General features: G+C 36.4%; 2 protein-coding genes across 2 annotated transcripts; one reads left to right on the top strand and one right to left on the bottom strand.

The window, feature by feature from the left end:
- Positions 1 to 421: 421 nt before the first annotated feature.
- Positions 422 to 13,965, bottom strand: LOC140155726 (2',3'-cyclic-nucleotide 3'-phosphodiesterase-like). The gene is given in 5 exon segments (XM_072178660.1): positions 422 to 3,329; positions 3,332 to 3,532; positions 4,141 to 4,345; positions 6,790 to 7,361; positions 13,743 to 13,965. Coding segments are annotated over 4 exon segments (1,287 nt in total). The 5' UTR covers positions 7,246 to 7,361; positions 13,743 to 13,965; the 3' UTR covers positions 422 to 2,904.
- Positions 13,966 to 22,139: 8,174 nt separating this feature from the next.
- LOC140154668 (uncharacterized) lies at positions 22,140 to 23,063 on the top strand. The gene has a single exon (XM_072177234.1). It carries the CDS (start codon positions 22,140 to 22,142, stop codon positions 23,061 to 23,063), a length of 924 nt encoding a protein of 307 aa, XP_072033335.1.
- The last annotated feature ends 1,039 nt before the right edge of the window (positions 23,064 to 24,102 follow it).

Raw genomic sequence — 24,102 nt, 5'->3', positions numbered from 1 at the left:
GTGAGTTAAGATTTACAGCAAGTCCCGCCGGCGAGTTACGACAAGTCCCATAAGCGAGTTAAGATTTTTACAGCAAGTCCCATTGGCGACTTACGATTTATAATATTCCAATAAGCCGTAACTCGCTTGCGAGACTTTATGGTTAGACTTGACGGCATTGCTGTAACTCGCTTACAGGACTTGATGGTGTTGTCATAACTCGCCAGGGACTTGTTGGTGTTGTCGTAACTTCGCCGATGGGACTTGATGGCTTTGTCGTAACTCGCCTTTAGCTTACTTCGGGGGGGGGGGAATTGACCAAATCCCTAATCTCTGTGGGGGGTAACTGGCCTTTTAACTCGCTTTTATTTAACTCGCCTTTTTTTAACTCGCCTAGTTACAGCTCCCCCAACTAATCAACAATTTACATAATACACAAAAGTGACAGTTTTCGATCAAAGCAAATAATTTATTCCAGCACAATCAAAAGATTATATAGAAGTTCAAAATCAGAGTACAGGAGGAATGCACCTTCAATCATTTTTGCTCCATAATTTTAAGACAATACTATAAGAGCAGCTTTTAATGATTGTGAATATAATATATACATTTTAAAAAAGCAATTTCTGTATTTCAGAAAACAATGTAATATCATTTTACCTCTATCCATATCTCTGCACTGAAAATTGCTTGTCGCTCATGTATGGAAAAGAGTAACACTTGGCTTGCTTGATTGCACTCAGCGTATAACATGCACCGTGCATGATGCACATAGTGTATAAAGTACGCATATTATTATTTGATTTCAGACTTTTGCGATAAATGCCAGGGGTACACTCTTTGCCCTCCATGCGAGACAAACCAAGATGGTGGATTTACCACAGCATTAAATGCAATTTTGAGTTGGGACTCTTTGGGTACATTCTCTTTGAATTTGACAAATCAAAAATATGTCATAATAAATGTGAGGTTTGTCATCATCAAGAAATATTTTCCAATGCTGAAAACTTATTTGTAATGCCGAAAGAACAATTTATAGTGATTAGCATTTCAAATTAATTTCCAGCCTAACAAAATATTTTTTGTGACTGATACCTGCAATGACAAATGAATGAATGACAAATGACAATCCGTATCAATCAAATTGTCATAACATGATCAGATTCAGGTAAATAACAGAGAAGTGCAGGATTTTGTGTGTGCAGTGTTTGTTAAAACATCAACGCTTCCTGATTTTAGGACATGTTCTCAGATGAGCAATTAGTCATGATTGGTTGGTCATGACAGGTCGAACTAAATCCAATACACAGGTTTTGGGTTCTCTACCGGAAGTCAATTTGTACCGAAATTTCTTCCCACAATACAATAGGGATATTGCATAACAATAGATACCTTTGGAAGGTTAATCTATTACATTTGATATGCAAGATGTATGTCGCATTGTGGGAAGGAATGTCGGCACAAATTGACTTCCCGTAGAGAAACCCTAAATTTGTGTGTTAATAATGCATTCCAAAGTGGGCTCAGTCATGTCCCATCAGGCCCACTTCTGTCATGACCAGGATTTTTTTCCAAGTGGGCTGGGGTGAAATCTGGGGTGAAGATCTGAAAATTTGTCATTTTTTGCTCACAATACTTATATTAAAGCCCAAGTTAGGGAGGGGAATTGTCTCCCCTACCCTTGCCGCCCTTGGTGCCATTACAGGTCACGATCTAATCAAGAGTGAACACATTTTGTACACAAAGAGTGGCTCAGCTCCACTTCACCTGGAAGTATTATGTATTTGAGTTATCACAATAAAAAGGGACTATTCCATTCCATACACCTCCAATAGGAGACATGAATTTCAAGTGGGGTTACCTGAATGGTTGACTCCATTTGAAATTCATTTCTTCTAAAGGTGTATGGATGATCTCAACCGGAATAGCCTAATGCTTTTGTACACATTTCCATTTCAAAATCAATATGTGTCTGCCTTCAGAACATATATAAAATTGGATAGCTTTTAATTTAAGAAATTTGAGAGGAAAGTTACCATTTGATTTTTGTAATGGGTCATTCAGTCCGTGATCAAATTTATCGCATTTCATTTAGAATGGTCGCTTTACAGTTGGCCTACTTATCCTACTTAATGCAAGTGAAAACACACTGAGTTATTCAATGTATTAGACAACTCAACTGAACATTCATACACTCAGCCAGTCAGAAAAGCTGTTAGTGTTGAGTGCCTAAATATAGTACAACTGCACTTGCATGCAGTTTTGCATACTATCTGCTGTGCATTTGCATCTTGCAGAATTGGTTCATATTTCTTGAAGGTGGGTGCATTCATATTGGTCAAATTTTCCAACACTTTTAGTATATTGTTTGTTACAAAATTAGCAGAAATAGGTTAATAAATGTAGATCCCATGTTGCTCAAGAGATTGGACACAATAATGCACTTGTGCTGAATGACGATGTGCCCATGCACTCCCTCATGTGGGACTCATGCATTGAAAGCATCAATATCTCAGCACATGTGCATTTCTCTCTCAACTACTGATCAATGTGATTTAACCTATAATTACTTCTTTGACTTATTGGCTCAAAACATTCCATTTGCATATATTACAAGCCACTGCAACCTAATAGTAAAAAGTTAACCAACCAATGTCCATTCCCTCCTTTTTGGCAAGATAATGAATTATTTCAGTCAGCATAATGTCGGTCATGCTAGCTCGCTTTACCACATTAGCTGTTTTGGCTCACACCCTCTGACATGTACCCTCTGGCATGAAGGGGATGCATACTGTTGCAATCAATGGTTGAATTTACTGGACCTGTTAAAACAAGGACCTATATAAACCAATGGGGATTTTGAGAGGGTGTCCCCTTTGACACAGGTGTGAATTTGAATTTGAACACACATTGTTGCTTACATTATTAGTAATACCCAGTAAACAAGGTGTCTACTGCCATTGACTCCTCAAAATATACCAACCAATTCCCATTGCCATAACAACGGGCTATTGCTTTCTTGATCTTAATAGTTAGAAAATCATCTTTGCCTTTTGCATCTGCATTTAATTCATCTTGAACAAGCTGCACCAAGTCAATTCCAGTTTGTACTGCTTTAAAACCAACGCCTACTCCCACACTCAGATGTGCTCGACTACCAGGACCACAAGTTGGTGAAAATTTGGTTGGATGCCATCCTGGACACTGAACTTGACCTTTTGGGTCAAAGGTCATCTGTTCCATTTGCTTTTGAAGCTCATCATTTGACTTACTAGATGGTGGAGTAGGGATATTGCCATCATCATCATTGTTCCATAGTAACAATTCTTTCTCATTGAGTTTTAATCGAAACCAAAAGATCTTGGAGTTATAAGAAGTCCAATGATTTCTAGCTTGTATGCCCTACCTAGACTATGTTGTACAGCAGGTTTAGTTGCATATTGCTTGGATCCATCTATCTCACCATGGTCACTGTAGAAAGCAGTACAGTGCAGAGAATCTGGGCCAGTATCAAAGGTCTTGGCAGAGAAGTACTGCTTCAGATCAACTGAACCTGTAAACGACAAATAGCATAGTAATGAATTATATTTAGAGTTCAAGCTACAATATATTGATTGCCCCTCTGTACGACAAACCAATGTCAGTTTCCAATATATTGGGTCATATCAGTCTAATCATTTCCTTTGACGTGATATTTTCATCGAGAGCAAAATTTACAAAGCTTTCCCCCTCCTATTTATTTTTCAGAATTATAATCATGAGACACTATAGTTCCTGGTCACACTCATACATGTAAAAGGGTAGTCTTTGGTTAGGGTTATATTGTCAGTCATGATTCCTTCGGATAATGATATTTTTCATCAATACCACACCAACTTGAGCTCAAAGTTTATATACTGTGGTTCCCCTCAATTTCGGTAGTGACATAGGTGTGTATTTTGAAGTGTCCAGTATCGAGCCGCGCATGTAAAGTTAATCACACAGAACATACATGCAGGCAAACAAGTGTAGTTTGTTCACATGCTTGCGGTGCAACCACTAAAAAGCATTGACGTCACTACCAAATTTGATGTGAACCACAGTATAGTGAAAATATGAGAACCTGCACTCCTTCAACACATATCCAATCTTAATACCTTTTTTTGTATACAAATAACTTACCATCTTTCTTTTGTGGAGCTCCAGGAACAGCATACTGTACAAATTCATCAACAAATTGTGGCTCTTGCAAGCACTCCTCATACATCCCCTGTGCCATTTGTCGAAGAGATAGTGAATCGGTGTTGTTAACGAACCAGCCATAGAAAAACGGGTAGACATAGTCTTTCTTTTTCAGCTTCTCTTGAATGACATCTTTTGGCACACCCTATTGAAAAAAATAATTAACAAGTATAATAGTAAATTACGCAGTATGTAGCATACATGGGTAAATTCAAAAATAATCGCACCGTTTGGTTACTGATGCCTGCTGTGCAAATGAAAAAGACCAGCAAAGAAATTCATCTTTCAAAAAGTGTGTTATGATTGACTCTTTAACCGCAGCAATTTGTAGTGTTATTATAGCTATCATGTAAAAATAATATGTCCAATTTTCTTCCCCATATGGTCAGGAGTGTTACATGTTAGTGTGACAAGAAAAGAGGTACTTGTATTTTAATCATGCACTGTAAAAAAAATATACAAGTTAAAAAGTTTTGCATGGGCTTTCATGGCATTTTGTGAAGTGTCTACTATTATTTTAAAGAACCAAATTCTTTCATATATGTCGCTTAATAGTCTACTTATGAAGACTACATGGTGCGAAAAATATAATGTGTTCCAAAAACCACTTGTCACCAGATTGTGTAGCATTGTAAGGTTATGATGGTTCAGTCTGTTTTTAGTAAAAACAACATTTGGGCCAAACTTGGAAAAAATAAAACTTGTATGATATCAAAACCGTTTTCTTTTTAGAGCGGGTTGAAAAGAGAAATCCTGTCTCGTCAGGAGTGTTACATCAGAATTCAACTTGATTTTTTTCATAAATGTACACCAAGGTAGCAATATTCACACATTACTTTTTATTTTTAGGAACTCAAAAATCAGGCATTGGTCACTACAAATGTACATAAAGCAATTCAGAGAGGGTAGTACTGTTGGTTGAATTGGCATAGAATGACCTACATGTAGGGTATATTTTTAAACGGTCAGAGATGTCGATCAGTTACTGATTTGCAGTCACTATTGTAAATAGTCAGGAAAGGCTGAAAATTAGGTGTAGGGCTATGCCGTACTATTATGTCCATTATTTTGTACAGGATGATCAGGGTAACAATTTCTGAATATAGGGATGACCAATGAACCATCAACTTCATTAGAACACTCCCATAGACATGCAGGGAGCTCAACTGTGCACTGCTTGCAGAGACATTTCTAAATTGAGCTCATTCTTTTATTTTTCATAATTTTTCTGTAAAAATTGGAGATGTTAATGCCAATTATAATTTGTAACTATCTTGCTAATTACAGCAACATAACTTATTTCATTTCCCTGTAAGTGCGAGTCAAAATTGGTCCATCGCCACAGTGCGCTTTTATTGCCAGTGGCTGAGTTCAGCACTGCTCAAGAATGGCACAAAATATTCATGTCAATAATTTCAGGTGAAAAACGTGGCCTACTGAGCTGTAATTTGGCAGAGTTGCCAGCAATACCTCTATCATACCCTCTGTAAAAAGGTTAAAAAATTGAACAAGTAGATCTCGAGTAACAAATTAAATCACCAGCTTCCCTTTGGAATTTCCATACTCCTTTCGAATCATGCTAAGAAGACACCTTTCTGAACATAAATGTGAAGTTTCGTGCCCATTCGATGTATCTTTCACCTGATTTCAACCCTAAACATTTTCTTATATTTATACCATCTGCACTGACTTGCTGCTATACACGCACAGGAGCTGTACTTTTAAAATACGCGCCTAATCAATAATAAGTCTTTCACTCCATTGTTAAAGTACTGTGCTCGCTGTAGCATATGGAGTGACCAGTTCCTAGAGTGTGATGGTTTTGTAGCAGATGACAGTATTCATTCAAGCCTATCAAGGTCAGTTATTAGCCACTTGCTGAATGGCTGGGCATTATCAGCTATCAAAGAGATACCTTATGCTGCTGCCAATCACAATAGAGGTTAAACATTTTGTTAAAACCCCAGAAGTGATATCAGGACAAAGCTGTGCATGTTGGTACTTGATTGTTTGGATCCCTATGTTGAAAATCCCTTGTAGTACAGAAGTATTTTTCTTATGTGTAGTGTATATTGTTGTGGAAAAAAAGTTCACCTGGACTTTTGATTTTGTGCCACTTCGGCCATTATGGATGATTTTTGGTAAATGTTTTCTAAAAGCATGATTTCAGTACCTCGGTTTGAAGAAATACTTAATGCTATTGACTAGTAAAGTGCCATTTCATTAGAATCCCCTTTGATACTTTCACAATATGCTTGTTTCATGTTTGCATATATATTAAAATAAAGAAATATAAAAAGGTAAATATATGCTTATACCAATTTTGCTCACATTGGTATTTTTAGACTTTGTCAATTTATTTCGTTCCAATGACCGGTCAGATTGGGAAACTTTGAAAAGTCATAATTCAAAAAGTTTTTGACCAATTTTGACCATTTAACCACCAAAATACTTCTGTTGATGAGTTCTTTCCAGAAAACAATCTTTTGTAGCAATAGCGGCAACATGAAATTATGATGGTCATCCCTACTGAATATATAGACGGGCATATCACCATATCTGTATGATAAACTGAAGCAATTCTCTCACCTGTGTACTTCTAGCTGCCAGCTCTACCGGGTTCCACTTCCAACGAGTTTGTGGTTCCACCACTATCTCTGTATAGTTGTACTCATTGGCCAAATTCAAATAAGGCTGCATCTCCCATAGTCGTATATTGGAGTTGTCCACCACAATAACATTGACGCCATCTTTGGCAGCATGTTCTGCTGTATCTTGACAGCATTTGTGCGACTTGGTCAGAATATCTTTCGGGAATGGATATTTGATGTCTGATGGGCGGAAGTTGTCAGCGCAGCATATTGCATGATCACTGTATACTTTGCTGATTTCACGGGCAAGATGACTCTTTCCACTACCAGGGAGACCTTGTATGATTATCATGACCTTTGACTTGTGAATAAATGTTACTGTTTCAGGATCTTGAAGGAAAGGGAATTCAGAAGCACAGGTTTGTTCCGTAGAACTCTGTGAAATATCTGCCATGATTTGTTTGTTTATGCACTACATAGGCTGCAAGATAGTTGAGAAGAGTACTGGTCAAGTTTGTCACAGCTGATGGCATGTATGTGTTTAGTCTAAAACACAACACTCACTTTCACCTACAACAAAATATGAAAAAAATGATGAATAGTTTGATTAGACCTTTCTTTGTTGCGAAGAAAATTAAAATAAAACTTAAAAACAAAATCTAAATGAATACACTAAAGCTTCAATTACTAGCTGCATAGGGACATGGCCAGGGCTTGCTCACACGCAAGTACTTTTTGGTACTGAATGACTGTACATTTATCCTAAAGGCAATGCCATGTAGAGTATTTGCCCCCAAATATCACATTACTACATGTATAAGGCCTTTATGTATGTACCACATGCCTAGTAAGATATGTAAACCTGTATCATACTAAGCAATAACGAGGGTGTTCTTTTATGACGTAAGATATAATCATCGAAAAAGCAACAGCAGATATCGATCAGAAGTCTGACTCTCTTATGCCCTATTGTTACATTGCAACCAGTTGGCTTCAATTAGGTTCAGAATCCAAGAATCCATTATAGCCATGAAGTTTAATAAAAAGCAGAGATACTCCTATTTTCATTTGCATGAATCTAAAAAGATTCTTGCACTTTGTTTGAGCCTACATGTACACTTGGCAGTTTCTAACAGTGAGGCAAAATGTTCTTGGCCACATTGCTAGCCAGAACTGAACAATGGTGGCATTTTTACAATTGCCAAGTAGTGAGTACTGGCATTTGATCATTAGCGATTTTTTCAATTCTTGCACATGTGCTTCCATTGCTTAGTAAGATAGTCAATTTTATGGATATGTTTGTGAGGAGAATGAGACTAAGAGAATAATAATGCTTGCTTTAAAAATCAACAGGATTTTCAGCAAGTTCCACATTGACCCTCTTGGAATTGGCTGATAAGCTAATGATGTGGTCCCAATATGCCAAAATGAAATGAATGAATATTTGGGGGTCATTTTATCACATAAATTAATGAAAGGAAGACCACAATTATATCAATTATGTTTGACCCATATGTCCTCTTCACATTTACGGGATAAAAGGGAAAAAAATATGTATCGTTTTCCGCAGAGGGTATTAAAAAAGCGTTTTATCACATTTAGTAATAGTAATTTCAGTTGGTACTTTCAAGGTGCTTTAACCCTATTAAAGAAGTGCTTGTTAAAGTTGTTGTTTGTGGCAGGCTAGAGCCCAGAGGGAGTACTTGAGAGTTACGAAGAAAGAAAAAAAACTTAGCGCTTCATTTAGATGAAAAATGCCCTCAAAGTTTAGATTTTCCATTTTTTACCCTATATTAAGGGGAATTTGGGCCTGTGGTTTCATGGTTTTACATACGAGTAAAGTAGGCAGTCTATTTTGAAAATCTATAGTGCTCTGTTTGTATATTGTTGACTTAAATTGATTTTTAGGCCGCTGAAATCGATGAAAAACATGCAATTTCCCCATATCACAGAGAATAGAGGTTTATTAAGGGTTTTCCATTGCCTGTAACTTTATCAAAGTGAGGGACTTCATTTTGGCATATTGAGAATGCATCATGAGCATATATATATCAACTAATTCCAAGAGGGTCAGTGTGGAGGCCTCTGTTGAAATGACATGGATTCATGATATTAAATCAGTGGCATAACTTGGGTTGGTAGCGCCCGGGGCAAGAAACAAAATTGGCACCCCCACCCCTCCCCCTGTGGCGTAGCTATGTGTTGAAACAACTGCGTGTGGAGTGCGCGAAATTGCCATTGCAGAACATTTGAGGGAAAAATGGGAGAATGGATGTAGGTCAGTGCTTGGCCGAACCCATTATTTAAACGTTTTTACTGCCCAGGACACATTATTTGCGTGTAAAGGATAATGCTGCATCCTTTATTTCTATTCTATTACCACAAAATAGCACTTGCGATTTTAAGAGAAAAATCACATCTTTTGGCCAAATATTTCAAGTTGTTTACCACAAGGTGGAGCGCCTACGAGTAACCAAAGCGTAAGTTATAGCGAGTATTGCGAACGTGTAACCAAACATAATGCATTGCATAGAATGCATAACGACGCTAATAATATACTGCATCACGCTTTGCTGTGCGCTGTGATTCATTCATTCATTCATATTTTATTTTCATCAATCATCAACATCAATATACAAGTGATACTAATAGCTCAACAAAGTAATAAAATTAAATGTAAACAAGAGTCATTGGTATATAAATAAATCTCAATACATTTAGGCAGTAACAATTAAATCAATATAATTAAATTAGAATAACATTACTATGTATGATTGACCAAAATACACTTTAAATGCATAATGATATTTCACAGAAATACCACACTGCAATAGTTCGAGAAGAACATAAAGTTTGTTGCCCTGGCCACTTTATTGCTAACTCATAACCTCATTAATATACGCGAAGCCTGTGATCCAATCAAAAGAAATTGATTGCCTGACCGCGCACTAATTGCGCGGTCATTAATAACTCACAATGACTCTGGCGCTACAATGACTTACGCGTGTTCGTAAGCGTTATGGCAACGCACACGCCTACAGCCCTACACGATGCCGTCACCGTCGTCACGCTTCTGTGATTGGTAGCTCTTGTTGTCGGTGCAATGGTAAATTCGCCTGTTCGATTTTTTAGAGTAGGTAATAACAATAATTACAACTGGTTTTATTTAACAGCATTTTATGACATAAAATAACATAAAGTGACATTTTGATTTGTTCAAAATATCATACAACTGTAATGAATGACAAATTGACAATAATAACTTTGCACATCTATTTTGAGTTCATTGTGTGAAATTGTCGGGTTTTGTTTTGGGCCTACCGCTCCCTCGGAAAAATACCTCGGTCCAAAACAAAATCCTCCGATTTCACACAATGACCTCAAAATAGATGGTGCACAGTTATGTGACGCGTTTCAACAAATCACAGTCATGTCATGGGGGGCAATATAGAATTGAGAATAAAGGACCATGCGACAGGATATAACCTATGGATATAATTTTGTTCTCTCTCCTTTTCTAACATCGATATCTTAACATGACATGTCATCATCACATTCACATCAGCACCTCATTAGCTGATCAATCTGCGTAGCATGGCTGTGACGCAGTCATGATTTTACACGATTGGTCGGCCACTGTCCAGTACGATAGATCTTTGCAAAATACTAATAATATCAAATATGAGTACGTCGTAGTATATACTACTATATAAACCAGGCCCGTGCACGGGGGGTGCGGGGGTGCGACCGACCTCCCCAAATTTGCAAAAAATATGCAAAGTCCCAAAATTTAAGAATTTGCAAGCGTGCGAGCCAAAAAATCAGGTTTTTGGTCAAAAAGGTCCAAATTTGGGGGAAAAGTCCACTTTTCACAAAATCGCCCCCCCCTTGGCAAAAGTCCACTTTTTTCAAAATCAGCACCCCCAAAATAAATCCTGCGTGCACGGGCCTGATATAAACTAGTAGTAGTACTTAGCCTCTACTTTGTCTTTGTCTGCGTTATATGAAAAAGGACAGTCTTAAGTACCGTAAGTAAATGTGCAAAACTTTTGATGTTTTGATGTTTTGGGAGACTGGGAGGGATCAGAACAAAAAAATGATTTATGCCTGTCCCTAACAAAGTAGGGCCAAGCTACCTAGAAATGGTCAAATTTTGGCAAGAAATATCTCTGTGTAATCAGGCTGTGTAAGTCCCATATCACATCGTTATCGGCGATCGTGATTTTTTTTTCTGAAGTTTGGCTGGTACCCACTAGCGTCATGCACGTGACATGACACAGCTAAAATAATCGACCGGAAATCGGGGATCATTAAAACATCAACAAATTTCAAAACACAGAAAGAAGTAAACTCAATTGCGAGCGGTCCGAATTTTGAGCCATACAAGTTTACGAGGTGAACTAGCCCAGGCAATACACAATACATACTGGCCACGACCAGTTCGCCCCAATTGACTCACTGTGTAACGTTGCCGTAGTGTGCATGAGGCAATGCCAATCAACTACGATCAATCATAACAGTTCCTTCAAAATTAAAAGAATTACGGGCCCTGGAAGAAACCTGCCTCCAGTCCAAAATCAAAACCAAAGGGGTAAATACTACAACTTAAGGGAGTGTTCATAAATACTTTGGTGGGGGGCTGGAAAATATTTTTTTTCATGTCGAAAATTTTTGTAACCCCCCCTTTTCGTGAACCCAAAACTTTTTGACCCCCCTCTTAATGGACCTAAAACTTTTTGACCCCCCTCATATAGGTTCAAAACTATTTTGACCCCCCCCCCCCCATCATAATGTACCATTCTCCTAATTCAATTCTACTACCATTCAAATGGCATTAATGATAGGCCTACTAAATTTGTATTCAAGTGCAATGAAATTGTATGCATGTCATTGAGGTGGAATTGTGGAAATGCTTTTAGTAGCATGTGCTAAAATTTTTGCCATTTGGAAGCTAAACGAATGAAATTTGATGTAAAAGTGGATTACATACGCGCAAAGCGCGCAAAAATTTGTACTTTGGGGGCTAAAATGGCCAAATATGAGCTTAATTTGGTCAGAAACGCACATACAAGCATCAACATTGGGGGTGTGTTTGAATGTGGCATCCCCCGGGATCTACGCCTATGTTTGCTGGGACTTTTTGTTGCGGCGAAGCGCTCAAAAACAAGACTATTTTAGCCCAAAATACAGGGCGTAGCCAGTTTTCTTGGTCGGGGGGTGAATAAAATTTCGGGGACACAGACGATAAAATAAATTGCAGTTGCAAATACATATACCGGTTTTGTTTTTTAGAGAGACTGTAGGCCTACATGTATTTGAGCTTTAAAAAAGGCTTTATTGGGACAAAAGCAGCGTGCAAAAATTGTGTATTTCGCCGGGGTATTTCGCCCATGATGGGATGAAAATGCCTTTATTGTGACAATGTGGGCACACAGCGTGCAAACATTTTGTATTTTATACTATTTTGGCCCATGATCGGGTTGAATTTATATGGAAAAGGGTCGATCTTCTTGCTCCTTTTCTTTGCCCTCCAGATTGTCTCTTTCATTTTGCGCAAAATTGTGCAATTTTACCCTATTTGGGCCCAAAACATGATACTTTTCGATGTGCTAAAAAAAGTTGCACATGGCAATAATTGCTTTATTTTTTCTTCTTTCAGGATTTTTAGAGGATGTCCCCCATGGAAAAACATTAGAGGGGAGGACGTGTACCCCGGTTCTCAAGCCTCCTCCGCCTATAATTGTAATGCAACATGATTTAGTTGTATATATTAGTGATAATAAATGAATAATCTGTACTACATGAAACATTAATATTGTACAAATTGTCAACACTAAAGAAAGAGCAAAGATATTATAGCTTTTAGTGATTTAAAGAGCTGACCAGAAAGAACTGACACAAACCTCAAAATTTTAAAAGTCATAGACGACAATTTTTAACACTGGATCAAATGTACTTTTGTTCTGTTTCAATATGGGAACATTTCATGAAAAGTCAAAATTTTTACACCCCCCCACGTGTGCGAAAAACTTTTTAACCCCCTGTTCATACACCCAAAACTTTTTAACCCCCTATTCAGAACTCCTAAAATTTTTGACCCCCCTACATATTTTCCAGCCCCCCCCACCAGAGTATTTAAAGTTAAACAAATCCAAAATCTGTCTCATTTTGTGAAACATATCAAAAACGAATCATGACACATAAGACATATATGTATCAGAAACACTACTTCCTTCAACATGTTTAAGGAAAGTTATATGCGTTTCTTAGTAAATATACCACTTCTTTCCTAGACCTAGCTAGACATGTCCACATTGCTTATTATAGAGGGCGACATTCAATCCAAAAAGTTGCGACCACAGTAGCTCACAGTCAATGGCTTAACTGTGTAATCCCCATAGGGAAATACAAAAATTTGAAATTTGGACACCAGAAACTTGGAGACGTAGTCTAAAAAGTTCTGGTACTTTATCCTTGATACAGAAGTCAGCATGCAGTGAAAGTTAGATTTCATAAAATAAAATCGCCTTTGTGTAAAATGGATCATCGTGGTAAAAAATGATGCATTACATGCTTTTTTTGTACAGTAAGTCATTGTAAGGCATTGTCAATGATGCTCGCAGAAAAGTGCAGTTTTTTAAAAACAGACATTTGCCCATAACTTCGCTAATTTTTGACCTACAGACATGGTTGACCCCTCATTTTTAAGTTAAATAATCACCTTTTTAAACAAAATAATTTCCATGTGAAATATCCTACTTGAAAATTTTGTGAACATGCCTAACCTAGCATTTGTAAGTCATGTGTAAGCCATGAAGCTTACGTTACGATTTATTTTATCTCGAGCTATAATTTATATAAACCTCGCTCGGACTACTGCACTATTGTAATTTCGGGCAGAATATCTAGACTAGGGCTATGGAGGGAGAATAGATTTTTAAGCTTACTTACCATCCAACACAATGACATGCACAACAAAGCTAAAAATGTGAAAGGAATTTCCCTTCTAAAATGAAGTTAGCCAAGCCATAATACTAGAATATTTTGGTCACCTGATGAGATAATCGATGTATCGAAACTTGCAGTTTGGGCGCATTTGGGCGCATTACAGTGGCGTACCTACAGGCTACCGCTGTTTGTTTTATACCCCGGGTTTGTTATTTGATTGCTTGTTAGTTCAAGTTTTCCACTATCTGTTTTTTGGATGGGTCTCAAGATTCTTTTGATAACCTTTTTGCTACCTTGAATAAATTTGCAAATTGTTCTGGTTGTAAAATTAACCTTTCTAAATCTGAGGCTATTTGGGTTGGATCCAAAAAAGGGTCTTCAAATTTTCCTTTTAGCGAGCAGGGTCTTACTTGGAAGAGAAATCGGTTTAAAACCTTGGGTATAGAGTTTTCTCTTAATTCCCGATCAACAAGTACTTGTATGTTTGATCTTAAAGGAGTATTTCGTGATCCTAGCATCCTCTTTTTATGACATTTTTCAGTACATATCCACGAAAAAGCATATTCCCAAAATTTCAGTTGATTCCGATTTTGCGTTAGCGAGTTATGCATGATTATGTGTATTACACTGCTCCAGGCCCGTACGCAGGGGGGTGCGGGGTGCGACCGCACCTCCCCAAATTTGCAAAAAGTATACAAAAAGTCCCAAAATTTAAGAATTTGCGAGCGTAGCGAGAAAAAAAAATCAGGTTTTTTACGTTTTTTTTGTCAAAAAAGGTCCAAATTTGGGGGAAAAGTCCACTTTTCACAAAATCCCCCCCCCCCCCCCTTGGAAAAAAGTCCACTTTTTCAAAATCAGCACCCCCCTAAAAAAATCCTGCGTACGGGCCTGCACTGCTCCATAGACAATGCGTTGTAATTTCGTTCTGGTGCACCAGAACGAAATTCAAATTTCACGATATCTTTGCTAAACGAATTAATCTGCAAGAAATATTTTGTACATAAACATTATGTAGCCAGAGGTTTCCAGTGATATAAAAATCTCAACTTTTTTTTTTTTTTTTTGTGGATGAGGCTGTGGATCACGCAATGCCCTTTTAATTATAAAGTTAAGTTAAAGCAAATTCAAGGGATCTTGAACTGTTGGCGTGCAAGAAACCTTTCTATGATCGGGAAAATATGTGTCATAAAAACTCTTCTCTTACCTCAGCTTCTCTATTTATTTACGGTCTTATGTATTAGGATCCCTAAACACTATTTCAAAGAACTTGATAAGATGTTTTATAAATTTATTTGGAATGGTGGTAATGATAGGGTGAAAAGAGTTTATCTTTGTAATAATTTTGATTATTGTGGTCTTCGTATGATTGACCCATACAATTTCTGTTTGGCACAAAAAATGGCTTGGGTTAAATTACTACTTGATAATGATTTTAATAATTTTTGGAAAAAAATTGAGCTCACAAAAATGGATCAGCAGTATGGTGATTTATTATGGAAATCATATGCTCCTGAGAGTCTCCTTAATAAACTTGATTGTACTCAATTAGCTGACTCTCTCAGGACTTGGTATATTTATCGTGACAGGGCCTGTCAACAAACTTATAATAAGAATTTTTCTGACATTCTAGGAATATTAGGTCTAAAACCAAGAAGTATTTTTGTTATGATGAGTGGTGTGACATGGGTATTGTGTATATTAACGACTTTTTAGATCCTCACTTACCAGGTAGTAAATTGTTCGAAGAATTGGTTTTGGACTTTGGTATTTCAAATCAAGACAGGAGGAAATATAATTTTCTCATGAAATGTATTCCCAGTTCGTGGCTTCAGGGTTCAAATGCTGATAATGTTAACATCTTTGATGATATCATTTCTGGTCTTCTTCATGCTCAAAAGGTTCCAAGGTTTTCTTATTCTATTTTGACAGGCACTGTCTATAATGCCACAGAGTCGTATTGATTTTTGGGAAACTGTTGTTGGAAAAGATTCTGATGATAATGGCCCCCGTAATGGCCCTGAAGAAACGGACTGGGAAGAAATTCATTTACGTAACTTTAAATGTTCTTTCGATACAAGGCTCCGGTCATTTGATTTCAAAGTCTTCCATAAGGCAATTGCTTTTAATGACTTTTTATTCAAAATTAAGCGGAAAGATTCCCCACTTTGTGATTTTTGTGATAAATTTCCTGAATCAATCATTCACATCTTTTGTGAATGTGAGCATGTTAAACCTATTTGGGATATTACTTTGTTCAAATTATTCAAGATAAACACGATATTGATTTTTCCATTTCAAATTTTGATATGATCTTTGGGATTAGTAAAGATAATTTCATTACATACTTAATTTTATGTATAAAATACTATATTTATGTTTGCAAATTTCAAAAAAGAAGCTTCATTTTTTGAGTTGTAAGGCTTTTATTAAAAACAACAGAGAGACCGAGTATTTTATTGCCAAAAAAAGGGGAAAACTCTCTGCCCATTTAAAAAAAATGGAGGTTTTATTTTTAATTTTTCTTTTGGTACCGTATGTACATGTACTGTATGTTATTTGATTTTTAAAGACTGGTTTTCAGATAACATGATTCTTTAAGTAATACTCGTGTAGTTTGTTTAAATTTAAAATGTAGTAACACTTTGTTATTAATGCTGCGTTTGTAATTCTTTGTGATTTTTAATGATTTTTTGTGATACTTCTTAATTGTTCTTTTGTTCATAATTTATACAAAACAAAATAAAAGCATTGGCACCGATATGTATGTGCTCAATGGAAAAGAGAAAAAGTTTTCCACTATCTACCCACGATAGTATTTATTTATACAATTTACGATCTGCATCATTTTCACGGAACGCGCAAACGGCTTTGCAGGCTTAATAAAACAACACAAAAAATATTTCACAAATTTAGAAAACGGCTGTTAGGAAAGTTTGTGTTGATGTTTTTTGTTTGTTTGTTTATTTGTTTGCTTGTTAGTTAGTTTGTCCAGTATCTACTCAAGATAATATTTATTTATAAAATACAAAGAAATTGAAAAAGGTTCAAAATATTTTGTTAGGCCTATCTACTGATGATAGCATTTTAGCCCACTTATTATTAATCAACACTTATATGGCGCTGTAACAAAGAGCACAGCGCCCTACAAAATATACAGGCAAAAATGAAGCAAGAAATAAATACAACCAACATTAATACAAATGTGTTTTAAGCAAACGCTTGAAAGCAGGCACAGACACCGCCTCCCTCAACTGGATAGGCAACTCATTCCAGAGCCATGGAGAGGCAACAGCAAACGAATGATCACCAGCTCTCTTATTTAGCTTTATTTGATCGTGGAACCAAGAGCCCCGGGCCAAGAGCCTTGTTGTATCTGAAGAGGAGCGGAGTCTGGGCCTATTTTCGTGCGTTACCGTGTCGCTGAGCAAGGTAAGCAGGTCACATAAATATGGGCCTTACGGCCTGCATCATTTTCTCGGAACGCGCAAACAGCTATGGGAGAGTGGGGTAAGTTGAGCCACTTTTTCTTTCTGGGTGAAACATGAAAAAAAATTGGTTTTTGCCAAAAGTTCAACAAAAGTGTGAAAAATTAACTTTCTAATGCAGCTTTCTTACCCTATGTGCAAGTGATTCCATATTACACTTGAGAAGCCTCTGTTATGTCATATACAAATAAGTGGAACTGCAAAGTAAGATAAGTTTTAATTTTCTTTCTAGAGGGGTGGCTCAACTTACCCCTGGCTCAACTTACCCCACTCTCCCTCCGTATCTTAGCTTTAGGGACGCACCATTAGATACTATCGGGGGGGCTAGGGAGTTTGGGTCAGGCAGAATTTTTTTTTTTTTTCGCTGCCTTTGGAAGCAAATTTTTTTTTTCGCCTCCTTTGGCGGCGAAGTTGTCTTTTTTCAATTTTAATGTATACCTTTACACAGAGCTGGGTAGGGGAAATTGTTTTTTTTCTCAGTGAGGCAAAACTTTTTTTTTCAAAAAACTCCCTAGCCCCCCCCCGATAATATCTAATGGTGCGTCCCTTAATACCGGTATCTTGCGAGCCTAATAAAACAACTGAAAATAATTCACAGAATTTAGAAAACATCTGTTAGGAAAGTTCGTTTTTGATGTGTTTTTTTTGTTTTGTTTGTTTGTTTGTTTTTTCCGCTATCTACTCAAGATAGTATTTATTTATAAAATACAAAGAAAGTATCGTTAAGTACCGGTAAGACAGGTTGAAAATATTTTGTTATCTACTGATGATGATTCCATTTGGAACACAGTATGAACTAATAAAAAATAATAGATTTAGCATGAGACGAGTCAGAAATTTCATTTGGTATTTTTTTATACTAAGTGTTTTTTGTTTGTTTGCTTCTTTGACTAAGTGTTTTTTGTTTGTTTGCTTCTTTGTTTGTTATCTACTCAAGGTAGAAATTACGGTATGATTTGCAAATCATTATAGGCCCTTTGCGACATCACGCATCATCTGCTGTCAAAAACACGCGCTCAAAGCCTATTTTACGATCTGCATCATTTTCACGGAACGCGCAAACGGCTTTGCAGGCTTAATAAAACAACACAGAAAATATTTCACAAATTTAGAAAACGGCTGTTAGGAAAGTTTGTTTTTTGATGTTTTTTTTATTTTTTATTATTTGTTTGCTTGTTAGTTAGTTTGTCCAGTATCTACTCAAGATAATATTTATTTATAAAATACAAAGAAATTGAGAAAGGTTGAATATATTTTGTTAGGCCTATCTACTGATGATAGCAGTTGAATAGCCCAGTTACGGCCTGCATCATTTTTTCGGAACGCGCAAATAGCTATCTTCTGAAGATAGCATTTGCGGGCCTAATAAAACAACTGAAAATAATTCACAAATTTAGAAAACATCTGTTAGGAAAGTTTGTTTTTCATGTTTTTTATTTGTTTGTTTGTTTGCTTTTTGCGCTATCTACTCAAGAGAGTATTTATTTATAAAATACAAAGAAAGTAAGTAAGAAAAGTTGAAAACATTTTCTTATCTACTGATGATTCCATTTGGATCCGTATGAACTAATTAAAAAAATAATCGATTTAGTTTGTTTTGATGTTTTTTGTTTGTTTGTTTATTTGTTTGCTTGTTAGTTAGTTTGTCCAGTATCTACTCAAGATAATATTTATTTATAAAATACAAAGAAATTGAGAAAGGTTGAATTAGGCCTATCTACTGATGATAGCAATTGAATAGCCCCCTCGGGGCCTGCATCATTTTTTCGGAACGCGCAAATAGCTATCTTCTGAAGATAGCATTTGCGGGCCTAATAAAACAACTGAAAATAATTCACAAATTTAGAAAACATCTGTTAGGAAAGTTTGTTTTTCATGTTTTTTGTTTGTTTGTTTATTTGTTTGTTTGTTTGCTTTTTTCCGCTATATACTCAAGATAGTATTTATTTATAAAACACAAAGAAAGTAAGTAAGAAAGGTTGAAAATATTTTGTTATCTACTGATGATTCCATTTGGATCCGTATGAACTAATAAAAAAAATAATCGATTTAGCATGAGACGAGTCAGAAATTTTATTTGGTATATCTTTTTTATACTACGTGTTTTATGTTTGTTTGCTTCTTTGTTTGTTATCTACTCAAGGTAGAAATTACGGTGTGATTTGCAAATCATTATAGGCTAGGCCCTTTGCGACATCACGCATCATCTGCTGTCAAAAACACGCGCTCAAAGCCTATTTACGATCTGCATCATTTTCATGGATCGGAACGCGCAAACGGCTTTGCAGGCTTAATAAAACAACACAGAAAATATTTCACAAATTTAGAAAACGGCTGTTAGGAAAGTTTATTTTGATGTTTTTGTTTATTTGTTTATTTGTTTGCTTGTTCGTTAGTTTGTCCGGTATCTACTCAAGATAATATTTATTTATAAAATACAAAGAAATTGAGAAAGGTTGAATATATTTTGTTAGGCCTATCTACTGATGATAGCTTTTGAATAGCCCACTTACGGCCTGCATCATTTTTTCGGAACGCGCAAACAGCTATCTTCTGACGATAGCATTGCGGGCCTAATAAAACAACTGAAAATAATTCACAAATTTAAAAACATCTGTTAGGAAAGTTTGTTTTTGATTTTTTTTTTTTGTTTGTTTGTTTGTTTGCTTTTTCTGCTATCTACTCAAGATAGTATTTATTTATAAAATACAAAGAAAGTAAGTAAGAAAGGTTGAAAATATTTTCTTATCTATTGATGATTCCATTTGGATCCGTATGAACTAATAAAAAAATAATCGATTTAGCATGAGACGAGTCAGAAATTGTATTTGGTATATCTTTTTTATACTACGTGTTTTTTGTTGTTTGCTTCTTTGTTTGTTATCTACTCAAGGTAGAAATTACGGTGTGATTTGCAAATCATTATAGGCCCTTTGCGACATCGCGCATCATCTGCTGTCAAAAACACGCGCTCAAATCCTATTTACGATCTGCATCATTTTCACGAACGTGCAAACGGCTTTGCATGCAGGCTTAATAAAACAACACAGAAAATATTTCACAAATTTAGAAAACGGCTGTTAGGAAAGTTTATTTTGATGTTTTTTGTTTGTTTATTTACTTGCTAATTTTTCTGGTATCTACTTAAGATAATATTTATTTATACAAAACAAGAAATTGAGAAAGGTTGAATATATTTTGTTAGGCCTATCTACTGATGATAGCATTTGAATAGCCCACTTACGGCCTGCATAATTTTTTTTCGGAACGCGCAAACAGCTATCTTCTGACGATAGCATTGCGGGCCTAATAAAACAACTGAAAATAATTCACAAATTTAAAAACATCTGTTAGGAAAGTTTGTTTTGATGTTTTTGTTTGTTTGTTTGCTTGTTTGCGCTATCTACTCAAGATAGTATTTATTTATAAAATACAAAGAAAGTAAGTAAGAAAGGTTGAAAATATTTTCTTATCTACTGATGATTCCATTTGGATCCGTATGAACTAATAAAAAAAATAATCGATTTAGCATGAGACGAGTCAGAAATTTTATTTGGTATATCTTTTTTTATACTACGTGTTTTTTTGTTGTTTGCTTCTTTGTTTGTTATCTACTCAAGGTAGAAATTACGGTGTGATTTCCAAATCATTATAGGCCCTTTGCGACATCGCGCATCATCTGCTGTCAAAAACACGCGCTCAAATCCTATTTACGATCTGCATCATTTTCACGAACGCGCAAACGGCTTTGCAGGCTTAAGGGTGGTCTTAACCCTGGAATTATGGAAACTTTCGGGCTTCATAACTGCTAAATTATTAGTCTAAAGAATATAAAAGTATACATTTTTTTTCTTGAAATGACTTGCTGAATTCATCTGTGAGGTCCAATTTGGGCCAAAATGTTCATTTTTGGAGAAAATCCCAAAAAACGGTTTTTTTTGCCCAAATTTTTTCGTGCAACGTAACAAAAAAATTGTTTGGCCCAAAAAAAATTTTTATTAATTTTAAAAACTAGATAAAAATATCTAGGGACCGTTTTTTAATTTTTTAATTTTGACCAACTTTGAGAAATTTGCACCAAAAATGGTCAAAAATGCAAAATTTTCAAAAAATCATAAAAAAGCCTGATTTTCGCCCAAATTTCAAATATTTTTGGTGAAGATGGTCAAAATTCAAAAAAATGAAAAAACGGTCCCTAGATATTTTTATATATAACAACAAGGCAAAGTTGTTGCTGAGTGACAATAAGACCTATGTCAAGCTCAAATCCAATCCAACTAAGAAATACAAGACCAAGTTGGTTAAGATTCTGCAATCCATCAAGCAAAGTGGTGCGATCACTGAGGTTCAATACAGAAAACTCTATCCCACCAGTGAGGAGGTGCCTAAGTTCTATGGTCTTCCGAAAATTCATAAGCCCAACCACCCTCTTCGTCCGATTGTTGCTTGTAGTGGCTCCATTACGTACGCATCTGCTAAATTTATCGCGGACATAATATCTCCTCTAGTGGGTCAATCACAACATCATATCAAGAACAGTAAGGACCTAGTGACCAAACTTGAAGACTTTACTATTAGTGAGGATGAAGAATTTGTCAGTTATGATGTCACGGCTCTGTTCACATGTACACCCGTAAGTGAAACTATTGATATCATTGAGTCACGCCTTAAGAACGATCCTACTCTGGGTAACCGTACATGTTTGTCGGTTGATCAAATCATTGAACTGCTCCGGTTTCAGCTGACCACCACATACTTTCAGTACGGTGGTGAATTCTACAACCAGCTTGAAGGTGCGGCGATGGGTTCCCCGTATCCCTCTAACTGCCAATATCTTCATGGAGGACTTTGAAATCAAGGCCTTGTCTTCTTATCCCAACCCCCACGGTTCTGGGGTCGTTATGTTGACGACACTATGGTCATCATCAAGAAGAGTGCTATTGAGAGCTTCACTGATCACTTAAACACCTGCCATCCATCCATAAAGTTCACCATGGAACGCGAATCCAATGGACAACTTCCCATGCTTGACGTCATGGTCAAACGCGAAGAGAACGGCTCATTGTCTTTTCAGATTTATCGCAAGCCTACCCACACCAATCAATACCTGAACTTTGCCTCCCACCACCCTTTGCAGCACAAACTGGGTGTGGTACGTACCCTCGTTGATAGAGCTTCCTCTATTGTCACCAAGGAGGAGGACCTTGACCATGAACTCAATAGCATTCACAAATCTTTAGCGGTATGTGGGTACGATAAATGGACATTGGACACAGCTACCAACAAAACCAATGCCAAACGGCACGTTCGCAATAGTGACTCTGAACAACAAGTCAAAGGTTGGGTTACCATCCCATATCTGGCCGGTGTTTCGGAAAGTCTGAGGCGTGTATTAAGATCCCATGGCATTGTAACCCATATTAAGCCCCAGAACACTATACGTTCCCTTCTTGTAGCTCCCAAAGACAAGACCGACAAGCTGGACAAATCGGGGGCCGTCTATGGCCTCAAATGTTTAGACTGTTCTTCATCATATGTAGGGGAAAGTGCCAGACCATTAAGAACACGTATTAGCGAACATGAACGCCCCACTTCCCCAGTTGGTGAGCACATCACTAAGGATCACCATAGCATCGACTGGGATGGCGTACGCATTCTCGACCGTGAAGAAGACTGGTTCAGGAGAGGGGTCAGAGAGAGCGATCCAAATAAGGAGAACTGGCAGCGACCTCAACAGAGACCGGGGCGCCATGATCTTCCAGTTGTTTACAACAAGATTTTGTCACTTGACCAAAACCAATCAATATCTGGTAGTCAAGAGGCAAGTCAAGTGGAATAATCTCTTCAGTGGCTAAAGAAGACCTGTAGATGCAGGTCGCAAGCTACCACAGCTCTGCAAATAGTAAGTCTTGTGACTGTTGTTTTAAATCAACTACTGTACTATTTTTATCTAGTTTTTAAAAATTAATAAAAAAAAATTTTTGGCCAAACAATTTTTTTGTTACGTTGCACGAAAAATTTGGGCCAAAAAACCCGTTTTTTGGGATTTTCTCCAAAAATGAGCATTTTGGCCCAAATTGGACCTCACAGATGAATTCATCAAGTCATTTCCATTCTAAAAATGTATACTTTTATATTCTTTAGACTAAAAATTTAGCAGTTATGAGGCCCGAAAGTTTTCATAATTCCAGGGTTCAGACCAACCTTAATAAAACAACACAGAAAATATTTCACAAATTTAGAAAACGGCTGTTAGGAAAGTTTATTTTGATGTTTTTTGTTTGTTTATTTACTTGTTTGCTTGCTAATTTTTCTGGTATATACTTAAGATAATATTTATTTTTAAAAAACAAGAAATTGAGAAAGGTTGAATATATTTTGTTAGGCCTATCTACTGATGATAGCATTTTAATAGCCCACTTACGGCCTGCATCATTTTTTCTTTACTTTCAAACAGTTATCTTCTAAAGGTAGCATTGGGGCCTAAAGAACAACTGAAAATAATTCACAAATTTAGAAAACATCTTTCAGGAAAGTTTGTTTTTGATATTTTTTGTTTGTTTGTTTATTTGCTTTTTTCCGCTATCTACTCAAGATAGTATTTATTTATAACATACAAAGAAAGTAAGTAAGAAAGGTTGAAAATATTTTGTTATCTACTGATGATTCCATTTGGATCCGTATGAACTAATTAAAAAAATAATCGATTTAGCATGAGACGAGTCAGAAATGTTATCTGGTATATCTTTTTTATACTACGTGTTTTTGTTTGTTTGCTTCTTTGTTTGTTATCTGCTCAAGGTAGAAATTACGGTGTGATTTGCAAATCATTATAGGCCCTTTGCGACATCGCGCATCATCTGCTGTCAAAAACACGC

Source organism: Amphiura filiformis, chromosome 6 (genome assembly GCF_039555335.1).
Source record: "Amphiura filiformis chromosome 6, Afil_fr2py, whole genome shotgun sequence".
Taxonomy (NCBI): domain Eukaryota; kingdom Metazoa; phylum Echinodermata; class Ophiuroidea; order Amphilepidida; family Amphiuridae; genus Amphiura; species Amphiura filiformis.
This window is presented reverse-complemented; position numbering and strand designations above follow the sequence as displayed.

Excerpts from the sequence above, each read along its gene's own strand:
- LOC140154668 (XM_072177234.1), top strand. The coding sequence starts at position 22,140 with ATGGTCATCATCAAGAAGAGTGCTATTGAGAGCTTCACTGATCACTTA.